At 42.8% G+C, this 15,140-nt stretch overlaps 1 protein-coding gene across 15 annotated transcripts in view; it reads left to right on the top strand.

Moving 5' to 3' along the window:
• The window catches only part of Pkp4 (plakophilin 4), a 207,345-nt gene that overhangs the window by 165,414 nt on the left and 26,791 nt on the right, over positions 1 to 15,140 (top strand). For 7 of the 15 annotated variants that reach the window (XM_029474653.2, XM_029474652.2, XM_029474655.2 and 4 more), the window contains 3 exons: positions 306 to 353; positions 4,629 to 4,761; positions 8,808 to 9,021. In XM_029474653.2, the coding sequence (XP_029330513.1) occupies positions 306 to 353; positions 4,629 to 4,761; positions 8,808 to 9,021 (395 nt within the window). The remainder of the gene's footprint in view (positions 1 to 305; positions 354 to 4,628; positions 4,762 to 8,807; positions 9,022 to 15,140) is intronic. The other 8 variants (XM_085834896.1, XM_085834893.1, XM_085834892.1 and 5 more) reach the window with 2 other exon arrangements.

Here is a 15,140-nt window from a genome sequence, read left to right as displayed (position 1 = left end):
AGCATCCCGTGTGGAAGGTGGTGCCCCTTCGCGCTGGCCTTCTCCAGCTGGCCCTTGAACACCCAGAATCTAGTGTTATGACTGAAAAATGGTCACTATGGAAGAAATAAAAGCAGATATTTTAAAATATTCACCCTTCCCACAAACCCAGGCCTCCATCTTGTCTCACCTCCAGCAGCCTGAAGAATTTGCTTTGAGTTCTTTTAGCCTCAGTTTATCTTAAATGGTTTTGTCTTGATTTTCAGGATATTTTTTGCTACATATAAAATTCAGGATTTACAAGTGTGAATTTTTTTTTCTTTCAGTACTTTAAAAGGTGTTATTCATTGTCTTCAGACATCTGTTGTTTTTTGGTGAGAAATAAGACATTATTGTACTCTTCTCATTCTGTCATCCGCGCTCTCTCTCGGCTGCCTTTGTTCCCCTCCGCTTTCAGCAGTTCTGCTACGAGGAGCTTAAGTGTGGGGCTCTGCATCTGACCGGATCGGGAATCTGAGACTCTTTGAATGTACATTGATGGATTTGCCAAAATTAGAAAATAAAAATCAGCTTTTATTTCTTTAAATTCTTTGCTGTCCTACACCCCCTCTTCTCCTTCTGAGAGTCTAGTCCTGTGTATTAAAGTCGCCCTGTGGGCGTGAGCGAGAGCGAGAGCGAGCTCCCTCTGGCTGGACAGAGAGCTTCCCATACTGTCTTCACACACATGTGCCTTTTACTATAACCTCAGTGTGTTTGCCTTATGCCTCTTTTTTCTTTTTCTCTTCTTTTGTTTCTTTTTTTAAACATCATTCTGGTTCTTTTTCTGTAGTTTTCATGTCCCTGACTACTCACTCACCACATCATGGTCTTCTTTTTGGTGTGGTTGGCTTTTGTGACAGGGTCTCACTGAAACTCAAAGACTGCCCTAAAAGAGTCCTGCATATGCTGTTATCTTGGGGCTCCACCACCACCACACCCAGCTTCTTTTTTCCTTTCTTTCCTCTTCTTTTCTTTTTTAAGTCTTTGAACACAAATGGAGCAATTTCACATTCTTCCTCTGAAACATCTGGGATCAGGAACACCTCTGGTTTTGTTTGTAGTGTTGCTTTTTGTCACAACATCTCCAGTGATTTTTGATTATCTGCTGGCTGTTGTGAACAAGGAAACCTGGATTAGATGATTTCTTGCTACAGTACTAAGTTTCCTGTGGCAGATAACTAAGTTACGAGCAGATCGTGTTGATACAGCCAGTGCTGATCTTGCTCTTTAAGAATTCTATTTCAGATGTGTTCTAGCCTAGAATATCAATTGACCTAATTCTGTGGCTTAGCCCTGGCTGCTCATAAGCCTTCATGGGCTTGTGACTTAAATTCTGAGATACTCACATCTATACTCCAACAAGTCTGAGTAAACATTACCTACTGTGTGTTCAACTCTGCCATACAGTAGTTGACCTGCACCTACCAGTCCTTTTTGAATGCCCTGTCTATACCTTCTGACTTTCTTAGCACCAACAAATTCCAGTCTATCCTGACCTAACCCAGTGTTGTACCATTTCTAAGCAAAAAACCAAATAGCTGTGGGCTTTCTTGAGTACTATCTCATCTCAAGGATTTCATTTTTGTGTTACTATCCTCAGTTTGGTAGTAGTTTATAAAACATCGAATACAGAGCCAGAGCTAAAAACCAAAGTCAAGGCTCAGGTTGTGAGTAAGCAAACCCTTGCATGGATGTTGCCCAGTTAGCACGGGAGCTGAAAGCACTCTTCCCACGGTAAATTTCTGCTGAACTTAAGTCAGAGATGCTGATGCCCACCATTGCCCTGCTCCTGCTGGAAGCTACTCTTCTGCTCTCTGGTCCTCCTGGCTCTCAGAAATGTCAGAAAATCCTAACCATCACTGTTCCGCTTAGAGAAAAAAAAATGTTTGCAATAAATGTGAGCCATGAGAAAGGATTAGGCCACACTTCCGGCACTCTGTCAGTTACAGCTCAGCCTCACTCAATAGACTTTACAGAGTTTGTTTGTTTTTGTTTTTGTTTTTTTAAATCATAAATGTTTAACACAGTTGAGTGTAGAAAAGGGAGGCTATTACAGAAAATGTTCCTCCTTGGAAAGCCTCATTTTTTAGAGGTGATTGTTACTAACTATACACCATCACAAATTAACTTCTAGAGCCTTCGCTAAGGCAGACAGAGATAACAGTTTGACCTCTCTTACTTTACAGATGAGGGAACTGTGCCCTGAATACTCAGCTGACTTCCAAAATATCAGTGACTGAAGACCTGCCTAGAGTTTCAGCCCAAATAGTAGAACTCCAGTTCTTATGATGTTTTCTACTTTTTTTTTTTTTTTTTTTTTTTTTGGTTTTTCGAGACAGGGTTTTTCTGTATAGCCCTGGCTGTCCTGGAACTCCCTTTGTAGACCAGGCTGGCCTCGAACTCAGAAATCCACCTGCCTCTGCCTCCCGAGTGCTGGGATTAAAGGCATGCGCCACCACGCCCGGCGTTTTCTACTTTTTATCTGTATGTGTGGCATGCATACCATGTGTATGCGTGCCTACATGTGTGGGGGTGTACATAGATGTGAGTGCATGCAGGCAGGGGCTGAGGGCTCACGCTTGGAACCTTATTCAGTGGCCCATTGGCCTTGTTCAAGCTCTCACTGAAGTAGTGAGCTGCTAGCCGGCTCTTTGTGGGGATCCCATCTCCCCCCTTCTGAGGCTAGGATCCAGGCAGACTGGCGTAGCTATGAGCACTGTGAGGTTTCTGGAGAATTCTTAGATCATCTGTCTGCCCAGCAGAGACTATTTCCCCACTTCAGACTTGTGTCTACTTTCTAGTTTCGTTAGTGAGGAACACATAGACTACGTGTTTTTCTAACTTTCACTTCCATACTAAACCCAGTTCCTTGTCTGTATCCAGTGGTACTCAGTAGTGCTAGCCTCAGCGGGAGCAGTGTTGGTAAATGATGGGGATAAATAAATGCTAACTTGTGCCATTGCCAGGAAGGGCACATGGGGCCCTAGTATAGCTTACAAGGGATACACCAGATGCTTGATGGGTGTCATTTGTGAATATGTAGAGATATGAAAATGAAATGGCCCTTTGAAGTAGACTGGAAAGTCAATGTCTGGAGCCTTCCCAATCCATGTGACTCTGGGCTCTATAAACTCGGGGGAGCCAGGGGTGGGTGTTGGGGAGGCTTGTCTGGAGTTAAAGCCTGCCTGAGCTAGAGAATAAGACCCTGAGTCGAAAGAACAATGAAGGAAAAAAGATTTAAAATATTTCCATGTTCTTGAAAATTTTTTCTTATAATTTTCAAGTAATCCTCAGTGCACCCATTGCTCTGTAGGCCATTACTGCTCAGATCCCTGTTAGCACTGTTCCCTTTGCTTGCTCATTTCAGTGGTATCTTGTATCGTGTACTATGGTATCTGGCTTCTTTTGCTTAAAACAAAAAGTCAGTGCACACTACTGAGTATACCAGTAAATTCATTTCTGTTGACAGGTCTCATTCCATCTGTGATATATATAACTACATCACAGTTGACCGTTGGTGGAGAACTGGGAGACATCCAAATGGCCTACTATAAATGGCATTTATTAGTTAGTGTCCATGTACAGAAGCACAACTCACCAATAGTCAATTGGTTATTAATATGAAAAGTAGTTTTTATCACTTTACTCAGTGTGAATTCATTATTTTCATTAAAGTTTAATGGCAGCCCTTAGTGGGACTCTACATATTTGTTATTATGTGAACCATTTCCTTCACGTAAAATAGGCATGTTGGCAAAAATCCTCAACAGTAGGCTGGTCAGATGACATCATAAAATTGTGACAGTGTGATGCTACCAGAAAAGGAAGTATAAAAGAATTTATATTAAGGGTAAATGTATGCTCGTATCATTCTACAACAACATGGTAGAGACGCACAGATGCTACCCAGCCGTTCACTAGCTATGACAGCTCCCTGGTCTCTCCTATGCACATGTCATATGGAGTCAGGGAGGAAGAAAGATATCACAGCTGGGAGAGAGTCTGACACAGAAACGGTGTTCCTGTCTCTACACATTCTAGAAAATATAAAGGTCAGGAAGGTTCAGAGGTGGTGTTCCCTGGACATAGCATTTCTGGCAATTTCCTTTTTTCTTTTTCACACTCCTCTGAGTTTCTGTCTCATGATCACAGCAATTATGATTATTAAGGTTTCCGAACAATCAACCATGATTTCCCACCATATCTGTGCTAACAGCTTTGTCCTTTCCCATCAGGCTTTCCTGTCCTCAGGAGTGATATCTCACTCAGCTAAATCACACTTGTGTACCTGTACATTGCATCTACTGCATTCTTAGATAGGTAGAAAGGCAGAAAATTAAAGTCTGGAGGAGGAACACTGAAGTGGGAAACCACCCATATTGAGAATTCCTTTTGTTCCCCTGACCCTTTCTCTGTGTCTGTGTACCATGATTTCCTTAAGATCACAAGCATTTCAGCCTCTGCAAACATTGATTGGAAAAATTACTTTCAAATAGATAACATTAAGATTTTTGTAACTTCTCATGCCTGCCTTTGCTGAACTTTTCCTCCTATCAGAAATATGGCCTTCCTCCCAGCTTCCTTTCTGATGCTGTGTCTCTTCCACATAGGGAGTTTGCCTGGCGCGACCCTGAGCTGCCAGAAGTCATTCACATGCTGCAGCACCAGTTCCCATCTGTCCAGGCAAATGCCGCAGCCTACCTGCAGCATCTGTGCTTTGGCGACAACAAAGTAAAGATGGAGGTATGCTCCCCAAAGCCCTCATGACCTGGGCACACTGTGCCTTCCACTTAGCAGCTGGCTTGCTTTCTATTTTAAAATGCCTGGGGAGGGAGTGGAGGCTGGAAAGATGGCTCTGCAGGTAAGAGCATTGGCTGCTTATCCAGAGGACCCAGATTTGATTTGGCAGCTCACAGGCATCTGTTATACCAGTTAGCAAGGATTCAGTGCCCTCTTCTGGCCTTTGTGGGAACTGCACACACATGTTGCACATACACACACACACACACACAGGCAAAACATCCATACATGTAAAATGTACAAATAAAAATAATTGGGCTGCGAACTCAGTAGCCAATCTCACATCACCCAGAGAAAGCTCCACTCCCAAGCACTCTAACACGCCCAGGATCATAGGACCAGAGGTCAGGAGGACATAACATCTGCCCCAACACTGGAAGTAACTGGGACCAGTGGAACCCAGGAACTCCACCCAACCAGTGGCATGGTTCCTGTCTGGGCCAGAGCCCTGAGCAGACCTTGGGTGTGAACTCTGCAGCCAGTCTCATAACACCTAGAGAAAGCTCCACTCCCTAGCGCTCTAACACACCCAAGATCATAGGATCAGAGGTGCCCTGAGCAGACATTGGGCACTAACTCTGCAGCCAGTCCCACAACACCAAGAAGAAGCTCCACTTCCAGACTCTCTAACACGCCTAGGACCACAGGATCACAGGAGCCCAGGAACTTGGTCACACCAGGATCTCAGGGTCCCAGAGGCAGCTTGACTCTCAGAAGCTCTGACACACTCAGGATCTCAGGATCGCAGAATCACAGGATCACAGAGACAGCTGAACTCTGAGGAGTTCTGACACAACCAAGGTCACAGGAAGGACAGTCATATATAACAAGGGCAGGTAGCACTAGAGATAATCAAATGGCCGGAGGCAAGCATAAGAACATAAGCAACAGAAACCAAGGTTACTTTGCACCATCAAAGCCCAATTCTCCCACCATAGAGATGGGAGAATTGGGTTCTCCCAATTCTCAAGATGGCGATAGAGAACTTTAAGAAGGACATAAATAACTCCCTTAAAGAAATACAGGAGGACACAGGTAAACAGCTAGAAGCCCTTAAAGAGGATACACAAAAATCCCTTAAAGAATTACAGGAAAACACAATCAAACAGGAGAAAGAAAGAAACAAAACCATCCAGGATCTGAAAATGGAAATAGAAACAATAAAGAAATCACAAAGGGAGACAACCCTGGAATTAGAAAACCTAGGAAAGAGATTAGGAGTCATAGATGTAAACATCACCAACAGAATACAAGAGATAGAAGAGAGAATCTCGGGTGCAAAAGATATCATAGAAAGCATTGACACAACAGTCAAAGAAAACTAAAAAAAACAAAAAGCTTCTAACCCAAAACATCCAGGAAATCCAGAACACAATGAGAAAACGAAATCTAAGGATAATAGGTATAGAAGAGAGTGACGATTCCCAACTTAAAGGGCCAGTAAATACCTTCAACAAAATTATAGAAGAAAACTTCCCTAACCTAAAGAAAAATGCCCCTGAACACACAAGAAGCCTACAGAACTCCAAATAGACTGGACCAGAAAGAAATTCTGCCTGTTACATAATAATCAAAACACCAAATGCATAAAGCAAAGAAAGAATATTAAAAGCAATAAGGGAAAAAGGTCAAGTAACATATAAAGGGAGACCTTTCAGAATCACACCAGACTTCTCACCAAAGACTATAGAAGCTAGAATAGAAAGAAGATCCTGGCCAGATCTCATACTGACCCTAAAAGAAATAAATGCCAGCCTAGGCTACTATACCCAGCAAAACTCTCAATTACCATAGACGGAGAAACCAAGATATTTCATGAAAAAACCAAATTTACACAATATCTTTCCAAAAATCCAACCCTACAAAGGATAATAGATGGAAAACACCAACACAAGGAAGGAAACTACACCCTAGAGAAAGCAAGAAAGTAATCGTTCAACAAACCCAAAAGAAGATAGCCACACAAACATAATTCCACCTCTAACAACAAAAGTAACAGGAAGTAACAATCACTTTCCCTTTATATCTCTTAACGTCAATGGATTCAATTCTCCAGTAAAATACATAGACTAACAGACTGGATACGTAAGCAGGACCCAGCATTTTGCTGCATACAGGAAACAAACCTCAGTGACAAAGACAGATGCTACCTCAGAGTAAAATGTTGGAAAACAATTTTCCAAGCAAATGGTCCCAAGAAACAAGCTGTAGTAACCATACTAATATCGAATAAAATCACCTTTCAACCAGAAGTTATCAAAAAAGATAAGAAAGGATACATCATACTGGTCAAAGGAAAAATCTATCAAGATGAACACTCAGTTCTGATCACCTATGCTCCAAATGCAAGGGCACCCACATTCATAAAAGAAACTTTACTAAAGCTCAAAGCACACATCATACTCCATAGAATAATAGTGGGAGAGTTCAACACCCTACTCTCAGCAATGGACAGATCATGGAAACAGAAACTTAAGAGTCACAGTGAAACTAACAGAAGTTATAAACCAAATGGATCTAACAGATGTTTGTAGAACATTGCATCCTAAAGCAACAGAATATACCTTCTTCTCAGCACCTCACGGTACCTTCTCCAAAATTTGCCATATAATTGATCACAAAACAGGCCTCAACAGATACAAGAATATTGAAATAATCCCACGTATCCTATCAGATTACCACGGACTAAGGCTGCTCTTAAATACCAACAGAAACAATGGAAAACACACATATACATGGAAACTGAACACTCTATTTCATGATAACTTGGTCAAGGAAGAAATAAAGAAATTAAAGGCTTTTTAGAATTTAATGAAAATGAAAACACATCATACCAAAACTTATGGGACACAATGAAAGAAGTGGTAAGAGGAAAACTCTTAAGTGCCTCCAAAAAGAAACTGAAGAGAGAACCTTGCTCCATATAAGACAGTACTTGTTTGTGATGTCATAATAATTACTTGATTACAAGCATGCATTTATTCCAATGTGTTTGCTCTTTCAGTATTATTTGTGATATTCATAAAGTTCTTTATTTTGTTAAAAAAAAATCAAAGAAAAAAAATAAAAATAATTACTAAATGACTAGGAGTTGAGGATATTGTCAGTGGTACAGTAAGCGCTTGCAAGGCCCTAGGTTCAATCCTTAGCACAATGAAAAATATCTAAAAAATAACATTTCCTTTTGAAGTGGTATTAATTTCAGATTCTCTTTTACTTCATTACTACATTTTATTGCCTCACAGGAAAACCTAGCAGAACGTACTGTCTGGAGTGCTTTCAGCCTTGTCAAAGCTCATCCACTTAGTTAGCATATTTATAAACCATGAAGCAAAACTCAATTTAATCTGAGCTTTAGAAATATTTTCAAAGACTCTATTAGATAAAAGATTACTGCATTTACCGTACTAGGGAGTTCGTGTATCTTACAAGGTTCTGGTCAAGACAAGTGTTTATGGGAATGGTGGGTTACTAGTTACTGGCCAGTGTTCAGTAGCATGCAGATTCTTTTAATATTTCAGGCCTTATCCTCCCACAGTAACATTTATTATCTGCTCAACATGTAAAACAACGTAACAGCTACAGACCTGAAGGTGGGTGTAAAGAAAGCCTAGCAGCCCGCAAGTAAATACTGAAGAAGTCACAGATGGAAGAGAGGCTGTGACGCGGGTAGCCTGGAGAACTGGGTCTAGAGATCCTTGCTGTGTGGCCTCTGAGCGTCTGTGGGCCGCATGAATTCACTACACACCTTCCTACAGGAAAAGTGTCAGGCCCCATGTACATGCCAGTGCCTGGAATGTGTGCAGGTACCAGTCCCCCAGATCTCCCTATTCCTTTTCAGCCCTGTGCACAGGAAAGGAGCGCTCTGCTCTCTTAGAGACTATCCTTAGAATTTCCAGCGGGTGTATCCCACGATCTCACCGTAGCACACCGTGCAGCCGTCAGTCTGTCACATATCACTCAGGCCTGGTACCTAACTTTCATTCCAGGTGTACAGGCTAGGGGGAATCAAGCATCTGGTCGACCTGTTGGACCACAGGGTGTTGGAAGTTCAGAAGAATGCTTGTGGCGCCCTTCGAAACCTTGTGTTTGGCAAGTCGACAGATGAAAATAAAATAGCAATGAAGAACGTTGGTGGAATCCCTGCCTTGCTGCGACTGTTAAGAAAATCCATTGATGCAGAAGTAAGGGAGCTTGTTACAGGTGGGTAGAGAGCATGATCCTGTCTAAGGCAAGGCCAGAACAGTCTAAACTGTGCCCTTGCAGGGTGGCATTGAGAAGGCCTTGGAAGCAGAGCTGTAAGTGATAGATGAAGCACTGGGCAGGTGGGTTGGGCCAGCTGTTGCTCACAGCTGGGGAGGCCATGCTCCCAGAAGGCATTTGCAGTGTCTAACATGTCAGCTGATGTGCGGATCTGGACTTAGGCACTCACACTCGGTTCCCTTGCTTAACTGGCCCATGTTTCACGGTGGTCCTGACATCCCTCATGTGTGTTTTCTTTTCTCTTTTTTCCTCATTAAGTTCTCACAGAAGAAATAAGGCCTTTGTGGACTTTTAATGCTAAGTTTTTTCTTGCATGAAATTCTTTTTTTTTTTTAATTTTTTTATTAGATATTTTCTTTATTTACATTTCAAAATCTATACGTGAAATTCTTATATTGTCTTTCCTGAGTAGACCTCAAAGAATTTATAAAATCTAATATTAAACAGGAAGGAAAGTACACAGAGTCCCATGATTTCCTTTCCCTGATTTTTTTAAAGGTAGGTCAGGTTAGTTTGAAGTAGACAAGTCTGCACGTGAGAAGGGCTCATGTCCTTGTGCTTGGGGAGCATGTTGGCCCAATGCTCACCTGGATCATCACCCCTATGTGCCGCACACTTCCTTTTGTGTAGGGAAGGGTTTCCTAAGATGTGGACCCTGGCCTTGAAGAGGGACATGGGTAATTGTTGCGGCCTGCCCGCAGTCCACAACACTAACGGTTCAACTGAGAATGGCAGTTCGCTGAAAAGAGAGGAATCTAGACGGGGCGGAAGAAAGAATGGAGCTAAGACAAATCCTGATCAAAGCTCAATTTTACTAATTCCAGACACTCAGTTATAAAGGAAGGGGGAGGGAACCCAATATCCCGCCAAGTAACTCAGGGTCCAGTAGCAGGACGAACACGTGTGTGCCCCCAGGCAGCAAAGGCAGGTTCCAGCAGTAGGCGTGGCAGGACAAATGAGCCGGTAGCTCCACCCTTGAGCAAGCAGGTTCCAGGCTGGGGGAAGGGAGGCCACAGGTAATGTAGTTCAGAAACAGTCTTCCAATACAAAACTATAAACACCTTCTGGTATTTCTTCCAAAGCTTTCTGCCTAAAGCTTTTTTGACTTTTAAGAAACTTTTTTTTTCAAACATATGTATATGGTAGAGAAAATCTAGAATCATCTTACAACCACGTATTGTTGGCAGGAGTCATTTGAAACGGAATGGTTCCTTTCAAAATTTTGGAAAGGGGATGATCAATCTAAATGATCAAAGGAAATGATGAATGATCGATATGAAAATGTATTCCTCAGATCTCACATGCAGAGGATGTAAGAAACAGTTCCAGTTCCCAAAGGGTATTGCTTTCAGCTTGATTGCTGTGTAAACATTGGTTAATATGAAACTACCAAGTCACACTGTGCATCTAGAAAAATTGCTTGCTTGTGTTTGTATATGGGTATCATACGTATACACATATGATAAAGCCCATGACCTAGGGAGAAAATAAAGTTAGTTGTTTCCATTTCTCAGTTGCAACATTCAGTTGAATCGGACTTACCTGATGGTCATTTAGAAGAAACATGTAAGCAAAAGAGAGCCCTGCTGTCTTTGAGCCAGAGAGCATCAGGAGATACTTAAGTCCTTCCATTAGCCCTCCTCCAGAGCAGACACTTACAAGTCGTTTGAACTGTACGCTCACAAAGGGTCTGAAATGGGTCTCAAACTTCATCTTGTCTGATCAGCCATGAGTCTTTGTACTGACAACTGTGTATCTGCATTGGTCAGAACAGCAGACGTGTGTAACTTCTTAGCACAAGCTTGAGTGTTAAAGTTAATGCATTTGTTGTGAGTGAGGAAGCAAGGAACACAAACATTGGGGAGCTTGCTTTGCCTAAGAACAACCCTAACAACCAATTCTGCCCTACGACCAACCTCCAGGACCCCTCTTACCAGAAACCTTTACTCTGAACTCCCCTCCCTCCCTCAGAGAAACCCTCACTGAAATAGAGCCTTATCTGTCTGACTTTCCGTTCTGAACCAGTGCCATCCACAGAGACAATGACTCTGGGCTTGATATTTGGCCTTTGTAGGTGTGGACTAGGAGTTTGTTGGTGATAATAAAATCAATGTAGAGTCAAAATGTTTAAGGCCAACAAACTTGAATTCAAACTGCTAGTGTTGAAGAAATTACTATTCACTAGAAAGTAGGTCTTCTGTTCATAATATTAAGTAATTCAACCTAGTTATTAAATACAAAGTCTTTCTTTCCCCTTTGTCCTCTTTGTTTCCATTTGGCAGTTTTTACTGTACAAGTGAAGAGATTCTAACTATTCTGAAAAAGATGTTTTGCATTTGCTTTAAATGTAATAACTGCCCGGGGCCTTGTATTTTTTGGCCACATTTGCACTTTCAAGGAAAAAAAGGAAAACTTTTTGCCAAGATTATTCCCCCAAGACAGTACGGTTGTCTTTGCTAATTAAAAGAGTTCTCTGACACATAGCATGATTCTTGTGTTTCTTTCGTTGTGTTGAACATTTTTCCACAGTGAAATATTCTGTGCTTTTCATGTACCTACTGCTGTGTGCATGGGTGCTTTAGTTAATCTCCAGTCCCCAACGGGCAGTTTGCTGTTCCTGTGCTTAAACACAAAACAGCACAGAGTCCCTCGTCCCTCTGGTGGTCTGTGCATTTGGTGTCTTCTGGGCCACAGCTGTGATCCCAAGGAAGCATCTTGTCACTAAAAATACTAGGATCAAATCATTTGTTCGAGATTATTAAATTGTATTTCTGAGCTAGGAAATATGAATTTAAACTTACTGGACATTCTGAGAACACCCTATATTAAACTGTAGGAACTGGAGACCTACCTTGTAATGAACTAGGTATCCCAAAGCTCTCCCACTGTTATCTCTCCCCAGGACACAAGTGTTAAATACCAGAGGATAGCTTTTGTTCTTCAGTACTAATAGGCTGAGTTCATCTCGCTCCTGTATGCACTCTTTGCAAGTTAGCACGTGATTATTCATCCAAATAGCTAATAGAGCATTTCCACACTGACGGTTCTGAAATTTGACATTCAAATCATCCATTGCAGGCTCCATGCAGAACATGAGCCACATCGTCCCTCCATTGTCGCCAGCTCCATATTTCTTATTAGGTTATGGTTAATTTTTTTTAAAAGATACCAACTAAGGAAAACCAGGTGACCCACGCAAAGGTTTAGCAAACAGTAAGTCCGCACAAGAGTTGGTCATTCATATATAAAGAGCCATATGATTGCAGGATGAAAACTTCTGTTCTTGTTTCTTTGACCTCAATAATATGCCTTCTATACAGCCATTTGTTACCTGATCTAGACAGGAGGCATCCGTTACTTCCTGCTTTTCTGGACCACTTGAGCTATTAGAAGCTGTGCATGTTATTTTCAGAAATTCAGCAACAGCCCTTCCCACCTCCCAGCCATAATTAGTGAGAATCCTTACCACCTGCTCTACTTATAGCAATAATAATAAAATCATTCATCACCAGTCTCCAGCCACCCTCCCTCTTTCTCTGTCTCATTTCAAGCCATAAAAATTTGTAATGAGAAAATGACAAAAAAATAATAATAAGTATAATTGGTACTATCCCAAAATAGTTCATTATAGATGGGCAGCTCTTGGTGCATAAAGAACTTAGAACTTGAAAACTCCCTGAAGAAATAGCTGTTCTCCAGCAACACACCTGCCTGAGCACCCTGCATCACAGGTGAGAAACTCAGGCGCAGGGAAGTCCTGACACAGGCTGAAGTCTCCCCTCCCCCCAGCACAAGCTACTGAGATGCTAAACAGAAGCAACTCAGGCATGCGAATGAATGCCTGTTTTCAGATACTTCCCCTCTATGGAGGCAGCAACAGAAGGAAATCTCAGGATCCTAATTACTTGAATTTTACCCCGTATTATAAGGAGCTCTCCAGAACTCCAGTACACGCATGTCAAGCTAGTGACCTGGCATAATCCTAAAGGTTCAGCTCACTGCAGTGTGACTTTAGTCTTCTGAGTCTGTCAGGAGTCACAGTCTAAGTCTAATGCACCCTTGTGCATGGAATAATAGGCTCTTATGCCTGAACGAGGCAGCCAAGGGGGAAACTAAAGTCAACTTAGAAAACATGGTCAGCTAGCATTGCTCAGAGGAGAATTTGCACTCCCTCAGTAGCCTTGACAGCCTACATATATGAGGAAGGTGGTCACACACGGGGAGACCCCAAATCCACCGTGTTCCCGTCTCAGCCCCTGCTTACAGCGTTGCTCACTTGTCTCGAAGCTTCTGCTGATGATCTAGTGAAGGTACCGATGAGAAAGTGTCCTTGGACACACAAGTCAGGGGAGAGTAGACATCTTAAGGCAGTGGTTTTCAGCCTGCAGGCCACGACCCCTTTGGAGGTCAAATGACCCTTTCACAGGGGTCACATACCAGATATGCTACAAACCAGATATTTATATTACCATTTATAACAGTAGCAAAATTACAGTTATGAAGTACCAATGTAAATAGATTGTAGTTGAGTGTCACCACAACATAAGGAACTGTATTAAAGGGTCACCGCATTAGGAAAGTTGAGGACCACTTCCTTAAGTGGCTCTTTGGATAACTAACTCTCTTTGCTCTTATGATACTCTTTGTCAGAATCTGTGTCACCAGCAAAATAAGGGTTGGAGGTGTGAGCCACTGCACTCTTCTGCTAACTCCCCCCATTTCCCTCATGTACCTCACCTGTTCCATTGTACCTGCTTCCGACAGAAGGAGCCGGCTTTATGTCCCTCGTGGGCAGCTGTCAGCATCCCCAAATTGTAAGCTTATTTCCTGAAGAAATACCATTACAGGGAACACTGAACTACACAACCATGTGGTGTCGTTAATCACCTCACAGCACCCACCAAGTGGCAAAATTACCTCAGTAGAGAAGACACTGAGGTACAAATGCGATCCTACAAAGAGACCCCTAGGTGTAGTTAGATCAGGGTGTATGACTGACCTTTGTGATTAGAAAATCTCAGAAACACAGGTCAGTGCTCATGTTTACCTGACACTAAAGTCCTAGCCCTCTCATGACCTTCATGTGGGAGGAACTCTGAGTAGCAGAAGCAAGCCCCTTTAGATTGAGTGTTTGTGCCTGGCCCTCCCAGGGCAGCTGCTGCTGCTCACCTCCATTCTCCACAGCTCCCTCTAGGAACCTTTGTTCCCTCACACCCAGCACCCTTGCTCCACACCTGAGGGAGCTCTCCCACACCTGACCAACTCTGCATCTAAATGTACAGGGAATTCCAGGGAGCTCTGAGGTGAGCCAGGCAGAGCTAGGCAAAGCCAGCTGAGCCAAGAGAAGGACTCCCACTCAGGAGGCCTGTCAGGAAGACGCCATGACCCATGCCTTCAGGCCAAGAGCAGCTCTATGTGTCCTGCTCTAGAGGCCACTGGGCCCTCCCCATGGATGTTAACCCCTCAGAACCCTGAGAATTATTGTATGCCACCATATTTTTTTCCTCAGAATTTATCCACAGAAAGGCATTTTTTTCTGTAATTGAAGACAGTTCTCTTGTCCCACTCATAATAATTGCCTTCCCATTATTCCAATTCCATTTCATTTTTATAATTTGCTGATGGCACCATGGCTCTGATAGGAAGCTGCAAATGGCAGGCATTTGGATGGCAGTGTCCTCTCCTCGTTACCCCTCCAACTATCTCATTCTGTCAACAGCACCCTATTTTCACACATGCACGAACCATTGGCTCATCTTTAACACCACCGGCAGCTGCTTCAAGCCCCAAGTTCTCACAGATGGTTCTTTATCTCTCTCCCCACCGCACCCTGAAACCACTGTCCCCTGACAGTCTATGTGGTACCCGGCTCACCATCACTGAAGGAAGCTCTGTGTCAGCATTTCAGCCCTCCCACCTTGTCTGGCTTGCCCACCTTGCAGACTAGCCCAGGCCTCAACCCATCCTCTCTTGCTCTTCCCCATTCATAGACTTCCTAAGGGTGCCCCACCCCCTTTTCTTCTGACCTCTACCTTTCATACTACAACTCAGTGCAGTAG

This window comes from Mus caroli, unplaced genomic scaffold (assembly GCF_978045245.1).
Source record: "Mus caroli unplaced genomic scaffold, Mus_caroli_1 scaffold_2, whole genome shotgun sequence".
Taxonomy (NCBI): Eukaryota; Metazoa; Chordata; class Mammalia; order Rodentia; family Muridae; genus Mus; species Mus caroli.
This window is presented reverse-complemented; position numbering and strand designations above follow the sequence as displayed.